Here is a 23,640-nt window from a genome sequence, read left to right as displayed (position 1 = left end):
TTTTAGTTGACTTAAGAAGTACTTCACTCAGTATATGAGAATATGCAGAACATATATATATCTCCACTCTTATATATATAGGAATTCACAATTGCATATAATCTTTCTTTCTATCCACAGTCCAGGCCATGAACTGACCTGAATTCTGTTTAAACCTCTGATTCCATCAGTCCCACCTTTTTCTCTCACTACAATTTACGTTCCATGAGAACAAGGAGTTTTGTCTGATTTTTCTCGATTGTTATCCTAATACTCAGAATAGTGCCAGTTACGTAATAGGTGCTCACTAAATATTTCTTGAATGAATGCTATAATTCCTCACACCAAATAATGAATACTAGGCATGTTACTGTATTTAAGTTTTAAGAATCCATAGAATATCAATAGGTATTCTAAAAGAAAATCATTTTGATAGTTAAAAAAAAAAAACAAAAAAACAAAGACTTGCAAATAATGAATGAATTACCTTCTCAGGGGGTGCAGTTGCCACTAAAACCAGAAAAGAAAGAAGGACATTAGTACAATCTAAGTCAATACACTACATAATGGCTAAATTTAAAAAAAGCAATAAAAGTCAATTGTCACTCCAAAAGGATTAAGAATCAAACAAAATAAGATGCAGAATTATGGCCATCTGCCATTTTGGAGAATTTTACACAAGATCAACAGACATACACTCCATGCTACATCATTCCTTAACTACCAAAGTTCAGGTAGATGTGATGAAACTCTTTCCAACTCTCTCATTGACTGAACAGGTTAAAGGAAACAATACTTTCTGGTTCATTATTTTAGGTCTGATCTCAATTTTATGGAACTTCCCATATCAAAAAACATTTTCATTAATTGGCTATGTACTGATCCTTAACATAATATATGATACTGGATGTTAATGTTAAAAAAGGAAGCCACTATTTCAATAAGAGATCTAAGACTGGGTACTGTACTCGCAATCTTTATTGAAGCCCCGTGAGCATCGTCAGTAAGATAAGCTAACTAAATTAGAAGGAGAGAAATCACAAGCCAATAAAATCTAATTAGAGATTAGCATCAGTATGTTGAACAGATTACATATTACACAATCATAACATTATTGAGAAGCAGTGGGAGTGGTTATGCCTTTGAATTTAGAAAGACTTGCTTCTCATTAATTGGCCTTTAGTATTAGTTCTCCAGCTTATGATTAACAACTACTGGGGTTTTTCTCATTAGTCATCGTCTCCATGAACATTAGTGTACAGTGTTGGTAGATGCCTAACTTCCAAAAGCAATGAGGGAACCAGATGGCTTATCACTGCTGCTATATTCTTGTGGTTGGAAAAAATCAACGAACGGTCTGTCCTGCTTAACCCACCAAGGATATCCTGAGGCAGAAGCTGGACCAGAGCCCATTTCCTGCTGCCTGCTGCAGAGTATGAGCCATTGCAAACATGTGCAAACATACCCCAAGTGTAGAGCAAACCAGTCAATACTGTCAATTCTAGGTGAGGGCCTCCCTGCTCTGCCTAACAAGAAGGGCCACAAGTGGAAAAGTGAAATACAACAGGCTAGAACACAGAAAAATTCAGAGATCTGAAAAAAGGCCTCTCTATAAGGCAGCTTAGCCAAGCTCCTGATTCTCTACTAAACTAGATACCTTCTCTCCTCACAAAATCCATAAATGGGCACCCTATATTCTGACCCACTAAACTGTGAGAAGCCAACAGGAGCGTCATTAAAGAAAACACATATTCTGTATAAATCTAAAATGTTTGCTCCTTCTATCTGTGATAAACATTCTTAGGATAATAAAGATATTCAAGGGATTGAATATGCTGGCTTATATAAAGTAAGACACAGTCTTGCTTTATAAGAATACAAAGCTATACCCTCTTTCTTGGAAAAATGTGTTCCTCGGCCCCATTACATACTCTGCATATGACACCTGGCAAGCCATGTACCCTCTCTAGGTCTCAGGCTTCTCAGAAAGTCAATGAAAGGACTACACAAGGCGATTTCCAAGATCCCTTTGGGGACTCTACTGTCCTGCCTCATTGGTCTCCCATGATCCCTGACTGTCTGTTGCCCTCTATTTCCAATGGAAGCTCCATCAACACTTTAACTTAAGTCTGTAGATTCCACTTAGTGAAGTAGGTAACAATTTATTAAATGGACCTCTAGACAAAGAAATGAACTAGGGCTATTCCCTAAAGGATGTAAATTACCCTTCAGGAATAAACACCAAGACAAAGTAGCCCCCAGCAATCCCTGAGATCACCACAGAATATCGTTACCTGCTCCAAACATATTACTCTACAGAGGTGGTTCTCAATCAGAGGTCATTTTACCTCACAGGGACATTTGGCAGGGCTGGACACCCTTCTGGTTGTAACACCTGGAGGGGAAAGGGTGCTACTGGCATCTAAAAGTTCGAGCCCAAGGAGGTTGATGCAATCCTACCACACACAAAGAATCATCCTACAGTATCAATAGTGCTGAGGTTAAAAACCCTGTTCTAGAAGGGTATTAACAGAGAAACCAAAGACACACAAGACGGAGGGCTGGGTCCTCGATGTACTTCCACTCTCACCTTCTGGCTCCGCCACACCTGGCCCGTGTTCCTGGGAGAAGGTCAGGGCCTCCACTGGCTCTTCCTTGGCTGGGAGAGGTGGAGGATGAGTACTTTTAGCAACAGGTTGAGTGTTCTTTGGCTTGACAAATACAGGTCCTTTACCTACATGGTGATGGATTGGCCTGCGTCTATGAACGCCAGAAACCGTATAACCCATTCCACCAGGACAGATTTCCTTAAAAGCAGCTAGATTTGGGATGGGAAAATATTCCTTTTAAAAATCTAAAAGTGCAAAACTTAGACAGAGGAAAATATCATGATGAGTATTTCTTAGTAAATCATCATTAATATAGTTACATTTAAAAATTTCAAAAACAGATGCATAATGCTTGAATTTCTCTTAAACTTGCATATTTACAGAAAAAAACCCAACCCTTTCTTTTATTCAATACTTCTCCATCTGTTAATTCCTTACATAGCACAGAGAGAGCATATATTCATATATATTATATATATCAGCAATCAATTAGGAGATACCATATATACATTTTCTATATTTAGTTTCCTCTACATAGCACATAGAGAGCATATATTCATATATATTATATATATCAGCAATCAATTAGGAGATACCATATATACATTTTCTATATTTAGTTTCCTCTACATAGCACATAGAGAGCATATATTCATATATATTATATATATCAGCAATCAATTAGGAGATACCATATATACATTTTCTATATTTAGTTTCCTCTATCATATGATATATAACATATGTGGAATCTATGTGATATATTAGAAGGTTTTTACATACAGAAGATACCATATATACTATATATATTTCATAGGGTATGTGTATAAGGTCGACAAAAACCAGGCTTTCTTCTTTTCCTCCTGCTTTGGTATAATTGCATTAGTTATTAGCAAGGAACTCAGGAACATCTCTCTACACTAGATGACTAATAAGAAGGCTAAAAGAGAAAAATCAATCACTGGTCAGGGAAAAGAGATGCTGAAATTTTCATAATTTGTTTCTAGTTGAAGAGTCAGCCAGAATGGAGCATATCAGCTGATACGGTGAGGTTGATGAAGAAGGACTAAAAAGGGGAGAGTTTTTGAAGACAGTCTCAGGATAGTGAAAAGGAATCCGGCAAAGAACTAAAGGGATGATGGGGAAAAGTCAAGAACAACAGGACATGCCAAGTCAGAATGGAGTTATTTTCAGAAAAAAGGGACAAGGAGGCAACAGCCTGATCTTGACCAGCTGGCTTAATTATCCAGAGGACAAGGAGATGTTCTGTGCCCTGGGACTGCTATCCTTGCCAGGAAAGTGGTCTTGCCTGTTAAAAAAAAAAAAAAAAAAAGGCAGACTGGGCACATAGGATCTGCTAACCTCCACTGCATCATCTCCAGGAATAAGTGAAAGAGAAAGACAGGGGTGGCGAGGCAGTGTGTGGCCTGAGAAGGAAAATCCACCTAATCCCTTTGGTGTTGGTCTTGGAGGCAAGTTACCAAATGCAGACACTGAGGAGCTTATGGTCAACTTTTTTATTTCTACTTTTCAAACTGAAAGTAAAAGAAGTCACTTCTCCCTTCTACTCAACAAGAGATCCCCTATTGAGTGTTCTGGACCTAAAATTAGTCCTCAATAAAAAGGAAACTCTAAAATACTCCTTGAAGCACACTAAAACAGTGTTTTTCTAAGGATTGCACATTAAATGGTGGAAATTCATTCTTAAATTTAACTATGAAATACAATTCTTACTTGAAAGACCAGATGTTTCCAGAAGACAACATGTTTTCCTATCAAATATTTTCAGTATTAATGAATCAAATGTTAGAAAATCACCATATAACCAAAAATTGGGTAAGTACAAAAAGTCTGTCTTTAATGTTATTTTCCAGTTTAGTTACTGGATGTCACGGAGATGTTGCCTTGTGTTACTTATTTATTTTTAAAGTTTTTATTGTGTTATGTTAGTCACCATAAAATACATCATTAATTGCCTTGTGTTATATCCATTGTCTTGATTTATGCATCATGTAAGAGTTACAAAGCTATTAAAATTGAACTTGAAGAGAAATGGGTCTATAAATTCCAAAGGTCATTTATTTCATGGATTTTTATTACTTTTCAATAGCTAATAGTTCAGATCCCACAGGGGGATAACCAGGCCCTCGTGAAGGTGTCCAAAATTACACAGCTACCAAAATACCATCAACACTATATTCTCCTCTGCCTTACCAATTCTTTCTGACCCTAACCACCAACAAAGGTGACTCATGAAATTTATGTTGATATTTAAACCTTGTCTGCTGCTGTGTAAGCTACAGCTTTGAGACATTCAACAGTCCCATGAAAGCTGATGTACTTCCCTAGGTGGGAAGCACCTTATCAAACGAGCACCTGGTGAGACTTTTTTATGGTCACCACATGCTGTGAAATAGGGACCACTCCTCCCTTGATAATATCACGCCTGGTCTTCACAGGTCATGTTTCTTTCTCTTCCTGCTTGAGAAGTTGAGGACTCCTTGGTAGGAGTGAGGCACTGAGAGAAATATAGTTATCCTTTCAGAGCCTTAGGCAACTATGTACCAAACTAAAGTATGATGTTTATAAAGTATAAGTTGATTAAACTTCCATTAATATTCTGACTTGGAAGTTCCTCAGTGCACTGACAGTGCCCCTGAGTTATTAATCTTCACAGCACAAATTCAGTCGTGAAGATAATTCCCTCCATTTGCAAGTGGAGAAAGTGACAAGCACATGTTCAACCAGTGAGTGAGTGAGTCCACCAACGCAGGGCCTCGTGGCCATGCATGGGACACGCGGACAGTCGTTAGGACCGCACGCGGCCCAGCAAGGTCTCTGGTCTCTTCACACTTCTGAATGCCAGACTCGAGAGGAAGTGTCATGTTACAGAGAAACAGGAAAATCTCTTTTCCACTGATTCAACCTTCTATGGTCATGGTTTGTACAAAACAGATAAAAATGTGTTGTATTATTAACACGTCAATTAAAAGTTGGAAACCAAAAAGAACACAAGCTGCCAGAATCCTCCTGGGTCCTTGCGTGGCTGGGAAGGAATAGGAGCATACATCTGGTCATGTCTTACCTGTGCCTGGAAGGGGACATTTCTCACAGTGTGGGCCCCAGGCCTTGCCCACGCTACAACAGCAGAGCTGCTTGGTGAGGTGAACAGACAGAGGGTGCATACACTGCCTTCCGGAACTGACCAGACGGTAACAGGGCCCCTTCTCTTCAGAGATCACAGGGGTATCCGCTGAAGCAGAGAGATAAGGTCTGATGTCACCCAAGAAACAACAAAAGACTACATCGACTTTTCCTGTCATAATAAAATGAACCCTAAAGTCTGGGTTAGATACCGTACTTCAGAACAAATTTAGGTAGATTTAGGGCATTGCCTTTCCTGATTTAGCATCTGTTTAGATGCTAAATCAGAGCCCCAAACCTCCCTGTCCCTATCTGGCCTTTTCTTCCATACCAGCAAGCATTAGATCAGGTATGTGTGCGTGAAGTAAACAGAAACCATTTCAACCAAAATCAACTTCCCAACTGAACCTAGGTACCTATTATCAAAATCACGACGTCATTTATTTGCTTGTATTTAGCCATAATAGGGGTCGTTCTGGGGCAGTCTGGTAAACAAGCAGGTGCTGTGAACATCAGGAACTTAACATAGCTGATGCTGAAGCCAGCTCTTGCCCTTCCTAAGGACAGTGAGAACTTGCAGGCCTTGCTGAAGGCCGGTCTACAGCAGATGGAAGGCAGGGAGCAGCTTCTGACCTGCCGGGCTACACGAGACAGCACATCCGGGAAGGCAACGTTGTGTTCCGTCCCTTAGAAAACATGCAAAGGCACACCAGCCCATAGTCATCCAAGACCTAAGCCCGATTCCTGATGCTTCTATTCTAAGTTTAGTACGTAAGACTTCACTAAACCAACTGCTAGACACTCTACTGAGCACACAAGGCAGCTATGAGGATAAGATACAGTCCTGCCACTGAAGAGTTCGTTCGTTTACTAATGTAAAGGTGAGCCAGATCTAGGCTAAGCCAAAGTGCTGAACAGACCGAGCTTGATGGTCCCCTCTTTGTCCCTTCTCCCATCCCAACCAAAGTTCTTCCCTACTGTATCACCGGCCAGATGAGGTTCTTCCAATTCGCCTTTCCCTTACCCAATTCCTTTGGCTCCTGCCACTTCCAAGATCACCTTCCCTTCCTGCCCAGATCTCAGTTTTCAAGCATTCTAAAAGGACTGACACCTTAGGTAGTTCTCTAAGAAAGCTTCTGATCAAATTAAGGTACTGCAACACAGTGAAAAGAGCAAAGGTTTGTAGAGCCAGGCAGATCTGGATTCTCACAGGACGTCTACCAGGTGCCAGCAAGACAACCTGTGGAAGTCACTGGGACTGTGATGGTTCCCTGGATCTTCCCGCTGGGCGAGGCCACAGCCAGGAGGTATTTGGTCAGACACAGGTCTGACAGTTGCTCAGAGGGTATGTTTTACAGGAGGTTAACATTTATATTGGTAGACTTTGAGCAAAACAGGTAATCTCCAGAACGTGGTTGGGCCTCACCCTAATAGTGGAAAGGCCTTAAGAGGAAAAAGACTGAACTTCCAGAAGAGAAGGGAATTCTTCCAGCAGACTGCCTTCAGACAAACACTGTAATACTAACTCCTCCCCTGGTCTCCAGTCTACCAGTCTACCAGTGGATTCTGGACTTACCAGCCTCTACAATCACGTGAGTCATTTCCTTTAAAACCTCTCTCTCTCCACACACACACACACGTGCACCCACACACACCGCCTCATTTGCTCTGTTTTTCTGGAAGGAACCCTACTACCCTGGGTGAGCTTCAGTAACCCTCACCTAGGAATAACAGGCTCAGTGGGATTAGAAATACCATATGCTCATAAAGTTTTGGTACAGAATAGCCACAAAATACATATCAGCCACTCTTTTTAATGAAAATATATATCTCCATCCTCTCAATGGGCATTTGCACACATCTTGATCGCTGCTTGGAGGCAGAGTTTGAACAAAGTGAAGATATTCAAAAACAGCTATTATTGGTGAATAGGGGTGTGGAAGCAGCGGATTGAGGGGAGCAGAGGAGACCTTCCCAAAGCTTCAGAACTTATCCAGGGCTACTTAAAAAGTGCTCAGAGGAAAAAATTGGAGTGTTTTCCTCTCCCTTCTCCTACTTACTTTCTGGAATCTGTGTAAGACTGATGAAGTATCAAAGGTCACAAAGCAAAAATAAAAGACAATGTAAGCATGGCTATCATCCCCAAAGGGATAATGAATCCCTGGAATGACTGAACATCACTCACGTGGCATGTGTGTGTTTGTGTGTGCACGTGCACCTATAGGTTGTACAATCTTAAGAACATATACATAGTTCTAGTAGAATCAGCTTATAAGGGATTCTACCAAAAACTTCCTCTTCAAATTATTTGGAACTGACAACACATATTTCCATAGAAACAATATCAGGCCATCTCACAGGAGCCCATTTACACGTGGCAGGGCTTAATTATAACACTAATTGCATTAATGCCAGTTCTAGATCCCAGGAACGAGAGCCATTCAGAGCATGGCAGAGAGTTTCCTCAAATCCGTGACACTGGCTAACGGTGACATTGATTGTCTTCCACTCCCTTCTCCACTCTCCCTTCTATGTAACCACCTCACCCTCACACCCAGGCAAGTGATACTGTATCAGGCACCATCTTCATTACATTCCAAGTGCTCCCCCATCCAAGGACTCGAAAGAAACCTCCTACCATGCCTGTCCCCAAAATTAAACCAAAACACCACATCAGCAATCCAGTGTTTTAAGGGACTTAAATGTGTGAATTTTAGAGAAATTGCTTGTTCATTAAAGTGAGCTGATGGTTGTTGAGATCTTGTGCACTATACAAACACACACACAGAGTTTGGGGTATTTTATCATCTGGAGCATAAAGATAGAAGCCTAGTGAACCGATTCTTTCTAAACAAACCATCTGTAGACTTTTGTCTTCCTATCAGATGCTTCCAAAGCATTTCAAATTGGGGTTTTTAGGGGTATTAAGAGAATCACTGGCTTATGGTCATCCAGTCAATTGTTGCTGAGTATGGGTGTGTCAGACCATGTTCTAATGAGACACGCCTTACCCCAACTACATACAGGAACAAGAAACTAATTTAAAAAAAATGTACTCCTCCAATGATGGAAGATAACTAAGAAGGAAGCCGTTGAGAAGGTCTAGCCTACATACCTCCGTTTTACTGGTGCTCCCACGATTCAAATTTCCTTTGACCTACAACTACGTGGAAGAAAATGTTCTTTATGCCTCAGATTTCTAACAGGGTGTGCCTTTTTTTTTTTTTTTAAAGACTTTATTTATTTATTTGACAGGCAGAGATCACAAACAGGCAGAGAGGCAGGCAGAGAGGGAGGGAGGAAGCAGGCTCCCCGCTGAGCGAGGGCTGGATCCCAGGACCTGGGTGTGCCTTTTTAAGCCACTAATTTAACCCCTACATAACCTGTCCTTCTTTTATCCTCTCCAATCTCTCACATGGCAATTCTGCTTAACTCTAGCACTTTCACATTCTAGTCAACGTGACATGTAAATCCAGAAACAATATGCTCGGAATCATGAAGTTGAGGATCTTTAGTCACAGACTGGAAGGCCAGTCATCATGGGTAATTCATTATACACTACATTTATTATTTTAAAATATGACACACATGATCATGAATTCTCTTGAGTCATAAGGTTTTATGCTACACTAAAAGAAATCAGTATTGCCCCAAGATTTCAAAAAAGTAAGTGGAAATGGGTATGGCATGGAGTACTGACGTTCCTATGTACAGACACACTGAAACAGTGGGTTTTGTAGATTATATTTTTGCAAGATGCGCTGCTAAGATTAAGGTGGAAAGATTCAGGTACTCTATATAGACAGAAACACATTTCAAGAGTGCAAAACCTGGGGCATCTGGGTGGCTCAGTGGGTTAAAGCCTCTGCCTTCGGTTCGGGTCATGATCCCAGGGTCCTGGGATCGAGCCCCACATCGGGCTCTCTGCTCAGCAGGGAGCCTGCTTCCCCCTTCCCCCTCTCTCTGCCTGCCTATCTGCCTACTTGTGATCTCTGTCTGTCAAATAAATAAATAAAATCTTAAAAAAAAAAAAGAGTGTAAAACCTACTGGAAATGCCACATCAGTCAGTCAGGAGCCCAGTTCTTTTTTTCCTTAGCTAGAGATATAGAAATCCCCAAAAGTAATAAGCATATAGCTCCATACCCTTGTCTTGAATCATCACCATAAAGCCAATGGTAATGGTGCCCACTTACAAAGCACAGCATGAAGGAAAGATGCTAAGGTTCTCTTATTTGGGTTCCCTCGTAGTCTATCAAACAACTTAATTACAGGGCTAGACAGTAAATTCTGATCATACATTCAAAGACATCTTCCACACATGAATGATAAGTATCACTAAGCAGATATAAATTAATCTGGCACTGAGAGGAAGGCAAAAAATATTAAAGACTGGAGAAGATGGTATACAGCTAGCCTGTTTTCAACCCCCTACCCAGCCCCAATATCCCCAATATCCTCATTCATCTCTTGGGTGAATCCCACATCAGAGTTCCATCCCTTTACGCTTAAAACCCCCATGGGAGGAGTGATGGGAAAGAGGGAAAATGTGGATGAGGATCTGAGAGACGAATTTGCTGAAAGAAGAGCCACCAGGCACCCTTTTTGGGAAACGGGCTATTCACTTCTGGGAGAACTAAAATAAAAGAAACTGTGATCCAGGAGCCAGTGCAGAGTTATGCCATCTACTCTATCATGTGGCAAGGAAGACTAAACCACGGCTCCCTTGGTAAATAAAGGACTTGCTCTCATCTATTCAGACCCACTTCTTCTTCCTGATTCAAGGCTCAGCTTGTGCAGTAAGAGCCAGCTTCAAACATGGACTTTGCCACTTAAAGGCTGTGTGGCTTTCTGCAAGATCCTTACTAACCGCTCCAAGCCTCCATTTCTTTATTTCTAAAACAGAAAAAAACAGCCATGTAAACCTCATAGATGTCTTGGAAGTATTTTACCTGCTAATGCATACCAAGGGCTTCGTGCCTGATGCTTATAAAATGCACAATAAACATGCTGACGTCACTGCCCTGGTTTCTGCTGTTACTGTCACGTGGGGGCAAACACTTTGCAGAGACGTGTCTGTCTAGCCCCCAGGCCACGATGCTGCAAGACCTCTAAGTGACAGACCTATGTGGGGATGGCTGCAGAGGAGGTAGAAAGACAAGAGAAGGTGCAAGACAGATTACAAAGATGAATGACTTTCTTGAAGACCAGAGGAGAGGACAGGGTCAAAAGTGGCCTAGGAGCTCCCAGCCTAACTGCCTGGAAAATGGTGTCACTTGCCCAGAATCACTAAGTCAGAAGGGAAAGGAGGAAAGGAGAAAGGAGGAGGTCCAGCAGTCACTTCCCCACCAGCTGTGTCAAACAACAATCTAGAACGGAGCTGTCCAATACATTAACGCCTGGCCACATGTTACTACTTCAGTAAAATTTCAATGAAACACAACTTAAAATTCAATTCCTTAGTCGCCCTGCCCACATGGGACTAACATCTGTTACATCAGACAGCACAGATCCAGAACATTCCCATCATCACAGAAAGTCCTACTGGACAGCGTTGACACAGCTCAAGAGTAAGCAAACTCCTTCCGTAAAAGGCAAAATAATAAATAGTTATTTTAGACCTTGTGAGCCCTCTAGTCCCTGCTACAACTTCCCAACTTCTACAACTTCTGCCATCGTGGCATTAAAGCAACATGAGAACCACCTGTAAATGACAGGGCCTGGCTGTGTTCCAATAAAACTTGACAAAAACAGAAGGTGGAACAGATTTGGCCCATGAGCCATATCTTGCCAATCCCTGATCTGGGAGCCTAAATGTAGAGGCACACAACCCAGTTTTAAATCTCAAAAGAGTCCCTGGGGAGCCTGGGTGATGCAGTCCGTGAAACTTCCCACTCCTGGTTTGGGCTCAGGTCCTGAGCTCGGGGTCGTTGAGATTAAGCTCTGTGTCCTGCCCCTGCGCCACCCTCAACACAGAGCCTGCTTGAGAGCCTTCCTCCCCCTCTCCCTCCCTCTTGGGCTCGCGCTCTCTCTCAAAAATAAATAAATAAATCTGTAAATCTCAAGATTCCCTTTACTAGCTATATCATCGTAAGAAGCTGTGGAAAGCTCCCCGGACTTCAGTTGCCTAATGCGTAAAACAAGAAAAATGGTATCTCATTAAGACGTTAGAGAAGTAGAAAGACGACGGGCATGCACATGACTAACTTTCAGAAGGAATGTGTTCCTCATCTCATGATTTCCAGGTTTGTTGGGTGCATTTCTCCAACCCTCTATTTCTTAAATTAGCACCCAGGCCCCAGGGCAAAAATGCGACCAGAGAGCAGGGTCAGAGATTTTGCATCTGGGCATTTTTCTACCAAACCTATGGACATACCCACTGTAGCTCTCATCCTGGAGCTCCTGAATTCCCAAGAGAATTGCAGCTCAGAAAGTCAGAAAGTTTCCCTATTGCAACTGCAAAGGTTATTATCCTTTTCTTGGATTTGCTCTGACAAATCTTACAACTTCCCCTTTCCCCACAGTAAAGCAGAAGGAGGTCTGAAGACGCAGCAGCAGTATCCGAAGGCGCAGACCCACAGGTCTGGACAGCAGAGGCCAGAGCCCTCTGGCTTTCCTTCTCTCAGCTTTGCTAAGTCAAGGACAGAGAGCAGGCAAGGAGAAAGAGAAATGGTTGCAACCTTTGGCCAGAGTCAAGGAATTCTGAGGGTGTTCACTTCAGTGCATTTGAAAACAGGGAGAGCTTCCCGTTGCTCCCTGGCCATTGCCAAGTGCCTTTCTTTGCGTTCAGAGTCAGCCACACCTTTTATGGCCTGGCTATGCCCTAAATTCATGCTGCCTGAGCAAACGTGGTCAGTCTCTCCCATTTGCTTACATGCTGTATCCGTGGCAGTTTTCACACCTCTCAAAAACAGATATTCTAAATGTTATACAACAACTCCTCCCGGTGCCTTTGTGTGTCTGGGCGCGGGTGTCTATGTGTGTGCATGAGTGTATGTGACACCCCAGTCTCCTTCTGCTATTTCCCCATGACTATTAAGGATACCACCATCTTGCCAACATTTTTCCCCCTTACTCCGTAAACATCACCTACTTTCCTGATTCTTCTCAACTGTTTTCAGACTTCTGCCTCCCCCCACCCTCGGTGCCCCACATAGATTCCTTCAAAATATAGTTCACAAACAAATTAGGCTGGACTGAACCAAGTCACAAATCATTAGAGAACTCCACAGTTCTGTGATGTGACATGTGGTAAATTCAAAGGAAAGAGAAATAAATCTGCCATTCAATGTTGGTAAAGATCCCAGGTTTTAACTCAAACTCTGAAATGGAACATTAACTAGCAACAAACCTCTCTTAATACTTATCATTTCAGCTGTTGCAGCTGAACCATAAAATTGAATTATTTATTTTTCAAATACGAATGAATGGTTGTTTAATAAGTTCAGTATTATTTGGGCAACGACAGGGAAAATAAATGCTAAGGAAACGTGTAAGTGTTTCAAAAATCTCATTGGCAGATTTCTACAATCTTGTTAAAAACCTAGACATCTGCCCTTGACTCTAGACATCAGATCTAGTCAAAGTTCAATAAAACACTTCGTGACCAGCTCTCCAACTTTACCTAATCTGCAATCTTCAATGTGGTAATTTTAACCAGACTACAAGTCAAATGAAGAGAAAAAAAACCCCAAACATTTAAAGCAAATTCTATATCCAAACTCTGTAAAATCTTCTACGCTTAAAATTATAAAACTATTCAAAATATTTACTCATGTAATTCTAATCAGCCAGAAAGAATCTATAAATCATCTGGGTATTGTCAACAATGTGATTTTTGACCTGAAATTTCCAAATCCTTGCATTAGTTTTCAAACATAACTTGTATGCAAACATCATTTCATAGTCTAATTTTACCACCCACCACAAATGCCCTATAATTAGGTGTCTGCCTCATGATCAGAATTGTCTGTGAAAGAACATGGAAAAAAGAACTTACGTGCAAAATGTCCTAATCTGCATTTGACAGTTTTTAAAAGAAAATAGTAGTAATTAGTAACAATTTTCCGGAAGACTCTGTGAACTCAGATTTTTAAAAGTAATGAATGAAACTGTCATTTTCATTTTATTATATGTGCCCATACTTCATCATGTCTATGTATCTCAGGGAGAGCTACACAATTAAAACAATAGATAATGTCCAGCAGGAACGTGTCTTGACCAAAGACCCAGTTTAAAAATGGAGGCCAGAAGGACACAGCTTAACATATATCAAAGTCACATTAAAAAGGAGGCAATAAAAATAAAAACTTATCAGAACAGAAATACAGAATTGTTCTTAAAATTATCCTAACAGTTTTTGCCATACATTAATTTACAATGTTTAAACTTCAATTGTATATGGCTTCTAAACAACTGCAGTGATTACCTGCTTTGCCATAATGAACACCGTTCTTTAAAAAGTAAGGTAATCTTAAAAAAAAATCTGCATGTGAGAACTTTTTATCTAAATTCATCCATCTCTGGTTGTTGAGTGATCTTTAGGGATTACACTGGATTAGGTTTTGTGGCTAGAGAGTTTCTTTGGAGAAGCTATATATTTTCTGCATTAATATTAGGACATAGGGTTTGACGAAGGATTTTTACCCTTACCAGGTACAAGAGAAAAACTTAGAGACAACATTTGTAAGGCAAAACAGTCTAACTCTGGAGACACATTTTGGTGGTTTTTGAGGACAACAGAGAAGAATCTTAGAAATTAGAATTGAATAGAAAATCTGAAATGCAGGGTCTTTATAACTATTTCCCAGACTCTACCAACGGAGCAAGTACAGTGAAACCTCATTAAATCAGACACCGGTGACTCAGAACTTGGACTAATTAAAGACAGAAGCTGGACAAAGTTTAACCCAGCCTAAATAATGCTTAAAATGCTCAGGAAGGGAAAAACTGTTGTCATCTTTCAGGTATGAAAATTTTAAATAACTCTCCACAAGAGTTTATTTTCTCAGTGTGCTTCTTCCCTACCTTGAAGTTATAGCTATTATAGGACTGCAATAAAAATTTAATTTGGAGAAAGATTCAAAACAGGGATGTTAGTAGGTCTGCCTCCTTCCAGCTGTCCTTTTAGAGATTTCCCCACACATTTACAATAGTCAGTTGACTTCTGAGTCTTCATCTTCCTTTGGATACCCCCCTCCTCAAATTTAAAAAAATAAAAAAAGATCCAAAATAGGAATAAAAAGTGATCATTACTTACGAACACAACTCGAAAAGGTGGGATCCGGCCCAAATCCCATTTTGCAGGTACATCTGTAGCTGCCCATGGTATTCAAACACTCACCATTAGGGCACACGCCCTGGAGCTGGCATTCATTAATATCTGCAGGAAAATACAATCCTCTTAGAAGGGGTGGTCCAGCCCAGTTGCATAGATTCTGGCTGTAAACAGCATTCACCCTCTTTTTCACTACATTAATCTCTTAGTGACAGTAAATGAGAGATGTTGGCTTTTAATGCAGCGGGCATGAGTGACCCAAAATTGAATCAAGCATTCAATGAACATCTACAATTTATATCATAACTACTATATCATAACTACTTATTATGCACCTACAATGTACCCGGTTCTGTTCGAGATACTAGAAATTTACTAGTTATCAAACTGACAAGATTCCAACCCTCACAGTTCTTACCTTAACAGGTATCAGATTTTAGAGATCATACAGGTAAGGCAAAGACTCTTGCCCTAAAGACACAAGCTATCTATCTGGACATACAATGACCTACCAATTAAAGAAGTGAAAAGCAGTTGAACTTACCATAATAAGAAGAAAGGTCATTAATGTGAAGAAGTCAAATTACGAAACCGCCCACGTAGATAGTAAGAGCTGACGGAGTTAGCTGAAGTTAGGGGAGACCAGAGCCTTGAGGAGGGCTTAAGACTTCATTGGGCATCAAGGTCAGGGAGAAGGTGAAAGATGGGTGGATGGGTGGATGGATGGATGGATGGATGGGGAGGAAGGGGTAGGTGACCTACACAGTCTTTGTGCGCAGAGACTGCACAAAGGGAACGGGGAATCAAGAAACGCTAAGTCAAACTTGGTTGGAAAAGTAGTTTCCGGAAGGTAAACAGTTGGAAAAAGAGCCAGTTAAAGCCAGGCTAGCTTTGGATTCACTGGCACTGAGACAAGGAGCCATCCTAAAGGTTTCTGAGCACAAGGAAGATAGCACCAAAGGCAGGATCCAAGGAGATTCATCTGGCCAACACATGGCTTGGTGAGAAGAGACCAGAAGTTGATGACTGAAGGAGTAATGCAAGTAGGAGACAGGACAAGCCAGGTTGGGACAGTGAGAATAATCAGGAAGGAATTTTTCTTCTGAAAAGAAAAATGAGCCAAATGAATAATAGTGTTTGACTGGCCAGCAGAATACTGGAAAGGAGCAGAATGGAGTTGAAGATGCCTGGGAGGTATCTAATCTGGGAAAAGAGGAAAAGACACCGTTGGTTTTATGGAAAGTTCTGAGGAAAAAAGAGGCAAATGAAGAGACTAGTTTTACACCTGAAGGTCACATAAGGATACACAAGTATAAAATCCAGCAATAGTGGTAGATTCAGGAATAAGGTAAAGAGACAACATGGCTAGAAATAAAGATTTGAGGTCACCCATATAGGGTGATTGTTATGGTCTGAATGTTTGTGTCCCCCCAAAATTCAGGCATTGAAATCATAACCCCCAAAGGTAATGGTATTAGTAAGGGGGCCTTTGGGAGTCGCTTAAGCCATGAGGAAGATCCCCACTCCCTTCCATCGTCTGATGACACAACAGAGATATCTGCAAACAGAAGAGGGCCCTCATCAGAAGGGACCATGCCAGCACCTTGATTTTGGACTTCCCAGCCTTCAGAACTGTGAGGAACAAGTATCTGTGGTTTATGAGCTACCCAGTTGGTGATATTCTATTACAGCAGCCCAAATGGGCTATGACAGCAATCCAAAGGAAAATCAAAATGATTTGGAAGAGGAGAGATAAAAACATGTACTTAAAAAAAAAAGATTATAGAGTATTTTGCAAAGGTACTTAATTAAAAATGAAAAACAGACTAGGACAAGATAAAAGTGAAAAATTAATGGTCATTTCTACTTTTATTCATGGTGGCTTATGAAGTTTAACAATTAACAGACATGGTTATTAGCATTTCTGTTTCCAATAATGTTTGCCTGTTTCAATCATCAATTCCAATAAAATTTCCATTATTTAAAAATTAATTTTCTGTATTAAAATCGGACCCAATCGGTAGCAAAATATTACCAGCAAATCTGTCACATAATAAGGAAATATAGTCCTCAATAAATCCTTATTTGCTTGTATTTCATATTCTAAGTAGCCACTGATTTCCATAATGGACCTATTTTATTGAACACATACAGTCTGTAATTCCAGCGATAAAACACTTTTTCAATGACATCCAAATAACAAAAGAACACATATATTTGCTGTAGAAATCCTACAGCTTTCTAACTTGGACCCAGCTGAAAGCTGGCACCGCCAGACCACACCTGGCATGGCATATGGTCCCGCACCTGGTCATCTCACTCGTTATCAGAGCCTACATTGTGCTGTGATACATGCCCACGCACAGCAGGCAACTGAAAATATTCCCTTATCACTCACTGTTCTTAAGAAAACCACCATGGAGGACCAGAAAGAATGGCAAATCCGATTGGGGCTACATGGTACGAGTAAAGCCCCTATTGTATGTCCCAGGTTAAACCTCAAATTTGGGTAACCAGCCAGTTGCGGGCAAAAAAGGCAGGACAAAATCTGCACTCTCCTGTTTTCCCTCATGTCCCCACTTGTCTGTGAGTTAGGAGCCTTCCTCCTTCTCTGAGTGGCCCCTACTCCTGCTCATTGGTGGCACTCCTACATATTCCACGTTCACCTTTGGGATGCAAAATTGTCCCTTGACTGGAGTTTTCTATGAAGTGGTGTAGCAGCCTCACTGCTGGCTGCCAGGTTACAATGGCGGGTTTCTCCTCCAATGCATAAATATCTGATGTACAACCATTTGCTTGTGCCCTCTTCCAATATCCTCTCTTTGACTCCCCTCAATGTTGTCCATTGCTTCAACCATGATGCCGTGGGAATGGAGGACAGGAATTAAGACTTAAGAAAAAAAAAAAAAACCCACCCTGGTGATAGATAGGAAGAGAAAAATTCAAGAGGAAGGGGAATCCTGCATTTCCTACTACCTCTACCTTCATCAGCTTGTGCTCCCGGCACTAACTAGCCACACCACTTCCCCTAATTTTGGCCCTAGAAGCATGCAACTTTCTACCTCACACTTTCTCGGCTTCCAGAAAAACGATTTCCCTTCACTGTCTCCATTTATTTTTTAACCTGTTCTCTAAAATACCATAAATTAGAGATTAAATTTCCAAGTTCCTTCCTAATTTATATACAGCAAAGTATATTGATCTTAAATATACAGCCACATGACCTTTCACACATCCATATGTATATGTATATCCATGCATGCACACGTACATAACTGGGTAACCACCACTCAGACTGTGATCTGGAACATCTCCATTGTCTCCGAAGGCTCCTTTACTGCGCAATCCCATCAACATCTCTGCCCCCACAGGTAACTGCTCTCATCCATTAGTCTACCCTGTTTTTCTACTTCATCGAAAGGGAATCCTATTGCGTATGTCTTTTGTCTGACTTTTACTCATTATTATGCCTGTGAGATTCATCATTATTGCATATAGCAATTCATTCTTCTACTGCTATTATATTTTATTGTGTGAGAATATAAAAATTAATTTATCCATTCAACTGTTGATTGACATTTGGGTTAGTTCAATTTTTGGCTATCAGTAACAATGCTTCTGTGAACATTCAAATACAGACGTCTTTTGGTAGGCCAAGGTGCTTAATACTCTCCTGTATGTATATAGGAGTAGAATTTCTGACTCACTAGAGAAGACTCATGATTATTTTAATAAATAATCACAGAGTTGTCCAAAATGGTTATGCCAATTTCCATCCCTGGCTCCAACTGTTCCACATCCTCACCAAATTACTGTCAGTCTTTTTCACTGTAGCCGTTCTGGTGGGAGCGTAGTGTTGTTACACTGTGGTTTTAACTTGCATTTCCTTTTCATATATTTATTGGTCATCTGAATATGAAAACATTCTCTTCTAAAATGCAAATATCTAGGAAATGTTGTAGGTCAGTAAGATTGCTTTCCTCTCAGTAGTCAAGGAGATCACTGGTAATTCCCCAAGGGAGAATGGTGTGTGTTGCCTTCAGGCATTTTGGGTTGTCCCAAGGACTGGCGAGTAGAGAGAGTACATAGCAGGAAGTCTAGCATTCAAGAAGTCTGGGTTGTCCCCCTTGACAAGGACTTGCTTGGCCAAAAATGTCCACAATGTCCTCGCTGAGAAATCCACACAGAGATGATTAAACTCTGAGTTTGTAAGTACAGAGGGTCCATTTTGACTCAGCATCTGTATCTTGTTCCAATGACAATCTTCTGTTGTCACAGAGATTGTCACAAGAGACTGAGTCCCTAAGTTTCAGCCTATGTGGTTTGTGACCTACAAGGCTACAGTCCTCACTACCAAGTCTGACCAGGTCTCTGACATGGTTCATCAGACTTAACTGTCACCTACGGAGCTGTCCTCAGGGCCCTGGGAACCTGGTACAGCTATTTTAAGCAAGGTGCTTCTTTTGCATTTGCTTCAAATATTGAGCTTCTATAATAAGATGGCACTTGTCAAAATTTGTAAAAGTTTTATATCCCAACTTTTTATTTCTGTGCCAAATCATATGGCAGATTTCAACAACTTATTCACAAAACCTTCAAAAGCATTCCAGTCATAAATTGTTAATTCCCAACACACAAAATTTTACACCTAAAAGCTAGATAAAAATGGTCTTTTTCTTTGGGGGGGGCACTTCTTCCATCCCCAGTTTTGCTCCCAAGGAAGCTGTTGGTGGTTAGTTTATATGCTTTGTGTTTAAAAAAATAAAAACAAGGGAGCCTGGGTGGCTTAGTCAGTTAAGGTCTGTCTTTGGCTTGGGTGGGGCGGTGTCCCTGCTGGGCCCCCGGGGAGTCAGCTTCTCTGTCTGGCCCTCCCCACCCCCCCACCCCCCCACTCATGCTTTCTCTCGCTCTCTCAAATAAATAAAAACTTTAAAAACAAAATCAAAAAGATAAAAAACACATTTCCCATCATTTTTAATTTAGAACCTTAGAAACTAATAAGAAACATGAAAAGTTACCCAAATGACTTTCTCAGGTAGCCAAGCTCCTTAAGATCTTTCTAAACAAAGTGAAGGAAATGAGGGGTTCAAAATGCTTGAAGAAATAAGATGTATTAGGGACACCTGGATGGCTCAGTGGGTTAAAGCCTCTGCCTTTGGCTCAGGTCATGATCTCAGGGTCCTGGGATGGAGTCCCACATTGGGCTCTCTGCTCAGCAGGCAGCCTGCTTCCTCCTCTCTCTGCCTGCCTCTCTGCCTACTTGTGATCTCTGTCGGTCAGAGATAAACAAAATTAAAAAAAAAAATGAAAGAAGATGTATTAGCTAAACACATTATATCTGGACATGAGAGGTTTGAAGAGTACACTAGATGTTATCAGGCAAAACTTGAACAATTATACGGAACATGATGGGCAAATTATGAATTATAATTCTATTTAGATCCCAATTCCTACGGCTATTTTTTAAAAAATAAAATAAAAGCCTCTAACTTGATTCTTTTTATAAATAACATATTTGACAAACTTGACTGGGTTTCAGAAGTCTCATATTTTAGAGGGTCAGCCAATCTCCCTTATTGTATTCTGATTAAATTGAAAACAGTTTAGTGTTTAAAGAAACAGATAAACAAATGAACGTGTTCATTGTTCTCCCTCTATAGAGCCCTGAATTTTTCTAGCCAACTGTGGAAATCTATTTTTCCAAAGAATGGTATCCCCTCACAGTTCATGGAGTTAACGAATATAGATCCAAAGGAAAGGCAGGAGGAGCTGACCCTCTTGAACAGCCAGGCCCTCTACCTCCCAAGCTGAGTGGCTTTGTTAAGTCCAGAAGCTGACAGAAGCAGAAAGAAGAAAAGAAATCTCAGACAGCCCTACATGTTCCCTCCCGGTAGGCAAAAATCTATAGGGCTACAGGGAGCATGAAGGGGACTTAACCTACTTCTCAACTCACTTAAAACATTTGTAGAGTTTCTCTGCCCACTACAGCCTACCATGTGAGTCTGGCCGTAACAAGTTCAATAAAACAAAGCTCTCTTCTTGTGAGTTTAAAATGGTTGAATATTAGCAACGTCTCATGGTTCAACCTCATACAACCAAAACTGAAGGCTAGGCATCTATTAGCAGACAGCAGACAAATAGAGAGGCGTTGGAAAATATGCCAAACCAGGGACTCTTTAAACAACTTAACGTAACACAGCTTAAGTATCTCGAGTAGGGAACGGCACAATAATCTAGTAGAATGAGACAAGGACCCTCCTCCTCCTCCTGTACGTGTGTGTAGCCCACCTCCTCTCACTATGGATGGTGAGCCACACCACAGTTATTCTTATTTTACAAGCAAAATGTGGGCAAGATCTTTTTCTTTTTTTTTTTTTTAAGATCTTACTTATCTGAGAGACAAGAAGCAGAACGTGTGCGAGAGAGTGAAAGAGAGTGAAAGAGCGTGAGTGGGCGTGTCCATGCACGTGTGAGCTGAGGGGAGGGGCAGGGAGAGCGGGAGAGGAAGAAGGAAAGCATGTCAGGCAGACCTTGTGCCACATGCAGAGCCTTATGCAGGGCTTGATCTCAGGACCCGGAAATCAATTGAGCCACCCAGGTGCCCCAAGATCTTATTTTTTAAAAGGGTTGGGGGGGGCATGTGTGAAAATCTAATGAGAAGCATATCCCATTAAGACCTACATTGGTATAACAGGGATGCGAACTTATGTTACCTACGAGAGCAAGTCACTTAGTTTCTCTCGATGTACACTCCTTTTCTGTAACACAAAGGGGCTGAGCCAGAAAATTCCCAAGGTTACTTCCAGCTTAAATATTCAGACTTCAAAACAAGCTGGTTGGAAATGCTAAGGAATAAATAAAGTATGACAGTTCGTGCATAATATATTATGAACAGCATAAGTGTCCTTATGGGAAATAAATGCACTTTGATGTATCCATTCTCCTAAAGGAAAGTATGTATGTTTAACAGAGTCATAATTTACTGCCTTTTCAGTGACGTAAGTTTATACAGGAAATGAGGCATGTCCAGTAACTGAAAGGAATTAAGTACAAGGTGAGAAGAGTACATGAAGATCTTTATACTGTGTGGAACTATGAAGCTTTCTACAGATTCTGCTGTGGATATTCAGTTTTTGCTGATGGACAGAAATTCCAGCATACAATCTCGTAAGAGGACTCCCACTTGAAAGCAGAAAAAATACGTCTCAAAGTCAATACTTTTCCTAGCCAGACAGACCATTTGGCTACTTAATAGGGACCACTTGCTTTAGAGAATGCGTTCTCCCAGAGGACATGTGGATTCCTTCAACTCCTGTAGAAGCAGATTCACACTGGGTGCACCGTAAAGGCATATGACGGTATGTCAAAAGGTACACACAGGCTTGGATACTTTTTTTTTTTAAGATTTTATTTATTTATTTATTTATTTATTTTTAAAAAGATTTTATTTATTTATTTGACACAGAGAGATCACAAGTAAGCAGAGAGGCAGGCAGAGAAAGAGGGAGAGAGAGAGACAGGGAAGCAGGCTCCCTGCTGAGCAGAGAGTCCAATGCGGGACTCGATCCCAGGACCCTGAGATCATGACCTGAGCCAAAGGCAGTGGCTTAGCCCACTGAGCCACCCAGGCGCCCCAAGATTTTATTTATTTATCTGACACAGAGATCACAAGTAGGCATAGAGGTAAGCAGAGAGAGAGAGTAGGGGAAGTAGGCTCCCCACTGAGCAGAGAGCCCAATGTGGGGCTTGTTCCCAGGACCCTGGGACCATGACCTAAGGCAGCGGCTTTAACCCACTAAGCCACCCAGGTGCCCCCAGGCTTGGATACTTTTACTTAAGGGAACCAACTTTATATGTTTCTTTCTTTAAAAGTAATTTTCCCAAGAATACATGTGCCAATCTTCCTTTCCTATCCCTCCTACCTTAAGAGCCTTTATCCTCTTTCCAAAGTCGAGGCACACCTCTTGTTCATCTGGAATCTTTTCTATGTGAGCACAAAGATTCTCAAAGGCACCAAACATACAACCATTTCACAAACCTACCCCTCCTGAGGACAAGTCACAGGAGAAGCGTTAAGTCTGGTTTGTTCAAGAAGGCCCAGCTTTTGTCAATTAGGTTAGGCAGTGACATTATTCATAAACTGAACAAGGCATCTCCAAAGCTCCAAGGTTTTGCTGAAAATACGTTTAAAACACATATCTAACATATATGTCCCAGAAATTACTCTACATCGTCTACTTAATTTTGATGGGAAAAATGTAGACATCAGCTTAAAAATGGGTGAACCCTAAGCTTTTCCAAATTATTTTAGGAGATAAGTGAACCAGGAAAAAAAAAAAGTTTGAAGGTCAATGTTCTAGAGCAACTTTACCCAAGGTATGTTATGTCCAACAAGCTTTGTGAGCTTCTAAAAGGGTCCTGTGGCCAAATATGTTTGAGAAACACTGCACGTTCTACATACATGAGCACACTACAGACCCCAAGAAGTTGTTTAGCAAGGAACCTCAGTTTTCTTTAACTTGGTGTTTTTCACACACTGTCCATTAACATCTCTCTGAACTGGGGGTCTGTGGAGCACATTTGTGAAATGCTCTCTGGGGATGCCCCCCCATACCATTCTGTAGGTCTCTTTA

At 41.0% G+C, this 23,640-nt stretch overlaps 1 protein-coding gene across 13 annotated transcripts in view; it reads right to left on the bottom strand.

Annotated features, from left to right (window-relative positions):
* LTBP1 (latent transforming growth factor beta binding protein 1) overlaps positions 1–23,640 on the bottom strand; it is a 406,971-nt gene that overhangs the window by 132,926 nt on the left and 250,405 nt on the right. For 8 of the 13 annotated variants that reach the window (XM_044261743.1, XM_044261746.1, XM_044261745.1 and 5 more), the window contains 4 exons: positions 14,990–15,112; positions 5,674–5,841; positions 2,570–2,797; positions 467–489 (listed from right to left, as the gene is read on the bottom strand). In XM_044261743.1, coding sequence (XP_044117678.1) covers positions 467–489; positions 2,570–2,797; positions 5,674–5,841; positions 14,990–15,112 — 542 coding nt within the window. The remainder of the gene's footprint in view (positions 1–466; positions 490–2,569; positions 2,798–5,673; positions 5,842–14,989; positions 15,113–23,640) is intronic. The other 5 variants (XM_044261747.1, XM_044261748.1, XM_044261756.1 and 2 more) reach the window with 1 other exon arrangement.

Source organism: Neovison vison, chromosome 8, assembly GCF_020171115.1.
Source record: "Neovison vison isolate M4711 chromosome 8, ASM_NN_V1, whole genome shotgun sequence".
NCBI lineage: Eukaryota > Metazoa > Chordata > Mammalia > Carnivora > Mustelidae > Neogale > Neogale vison.
The sequence above is the reverse complement of the archived record's forward strand: the minus strand, read 5'-3'. Positions and strand labels throughout refer to the sequence as shown.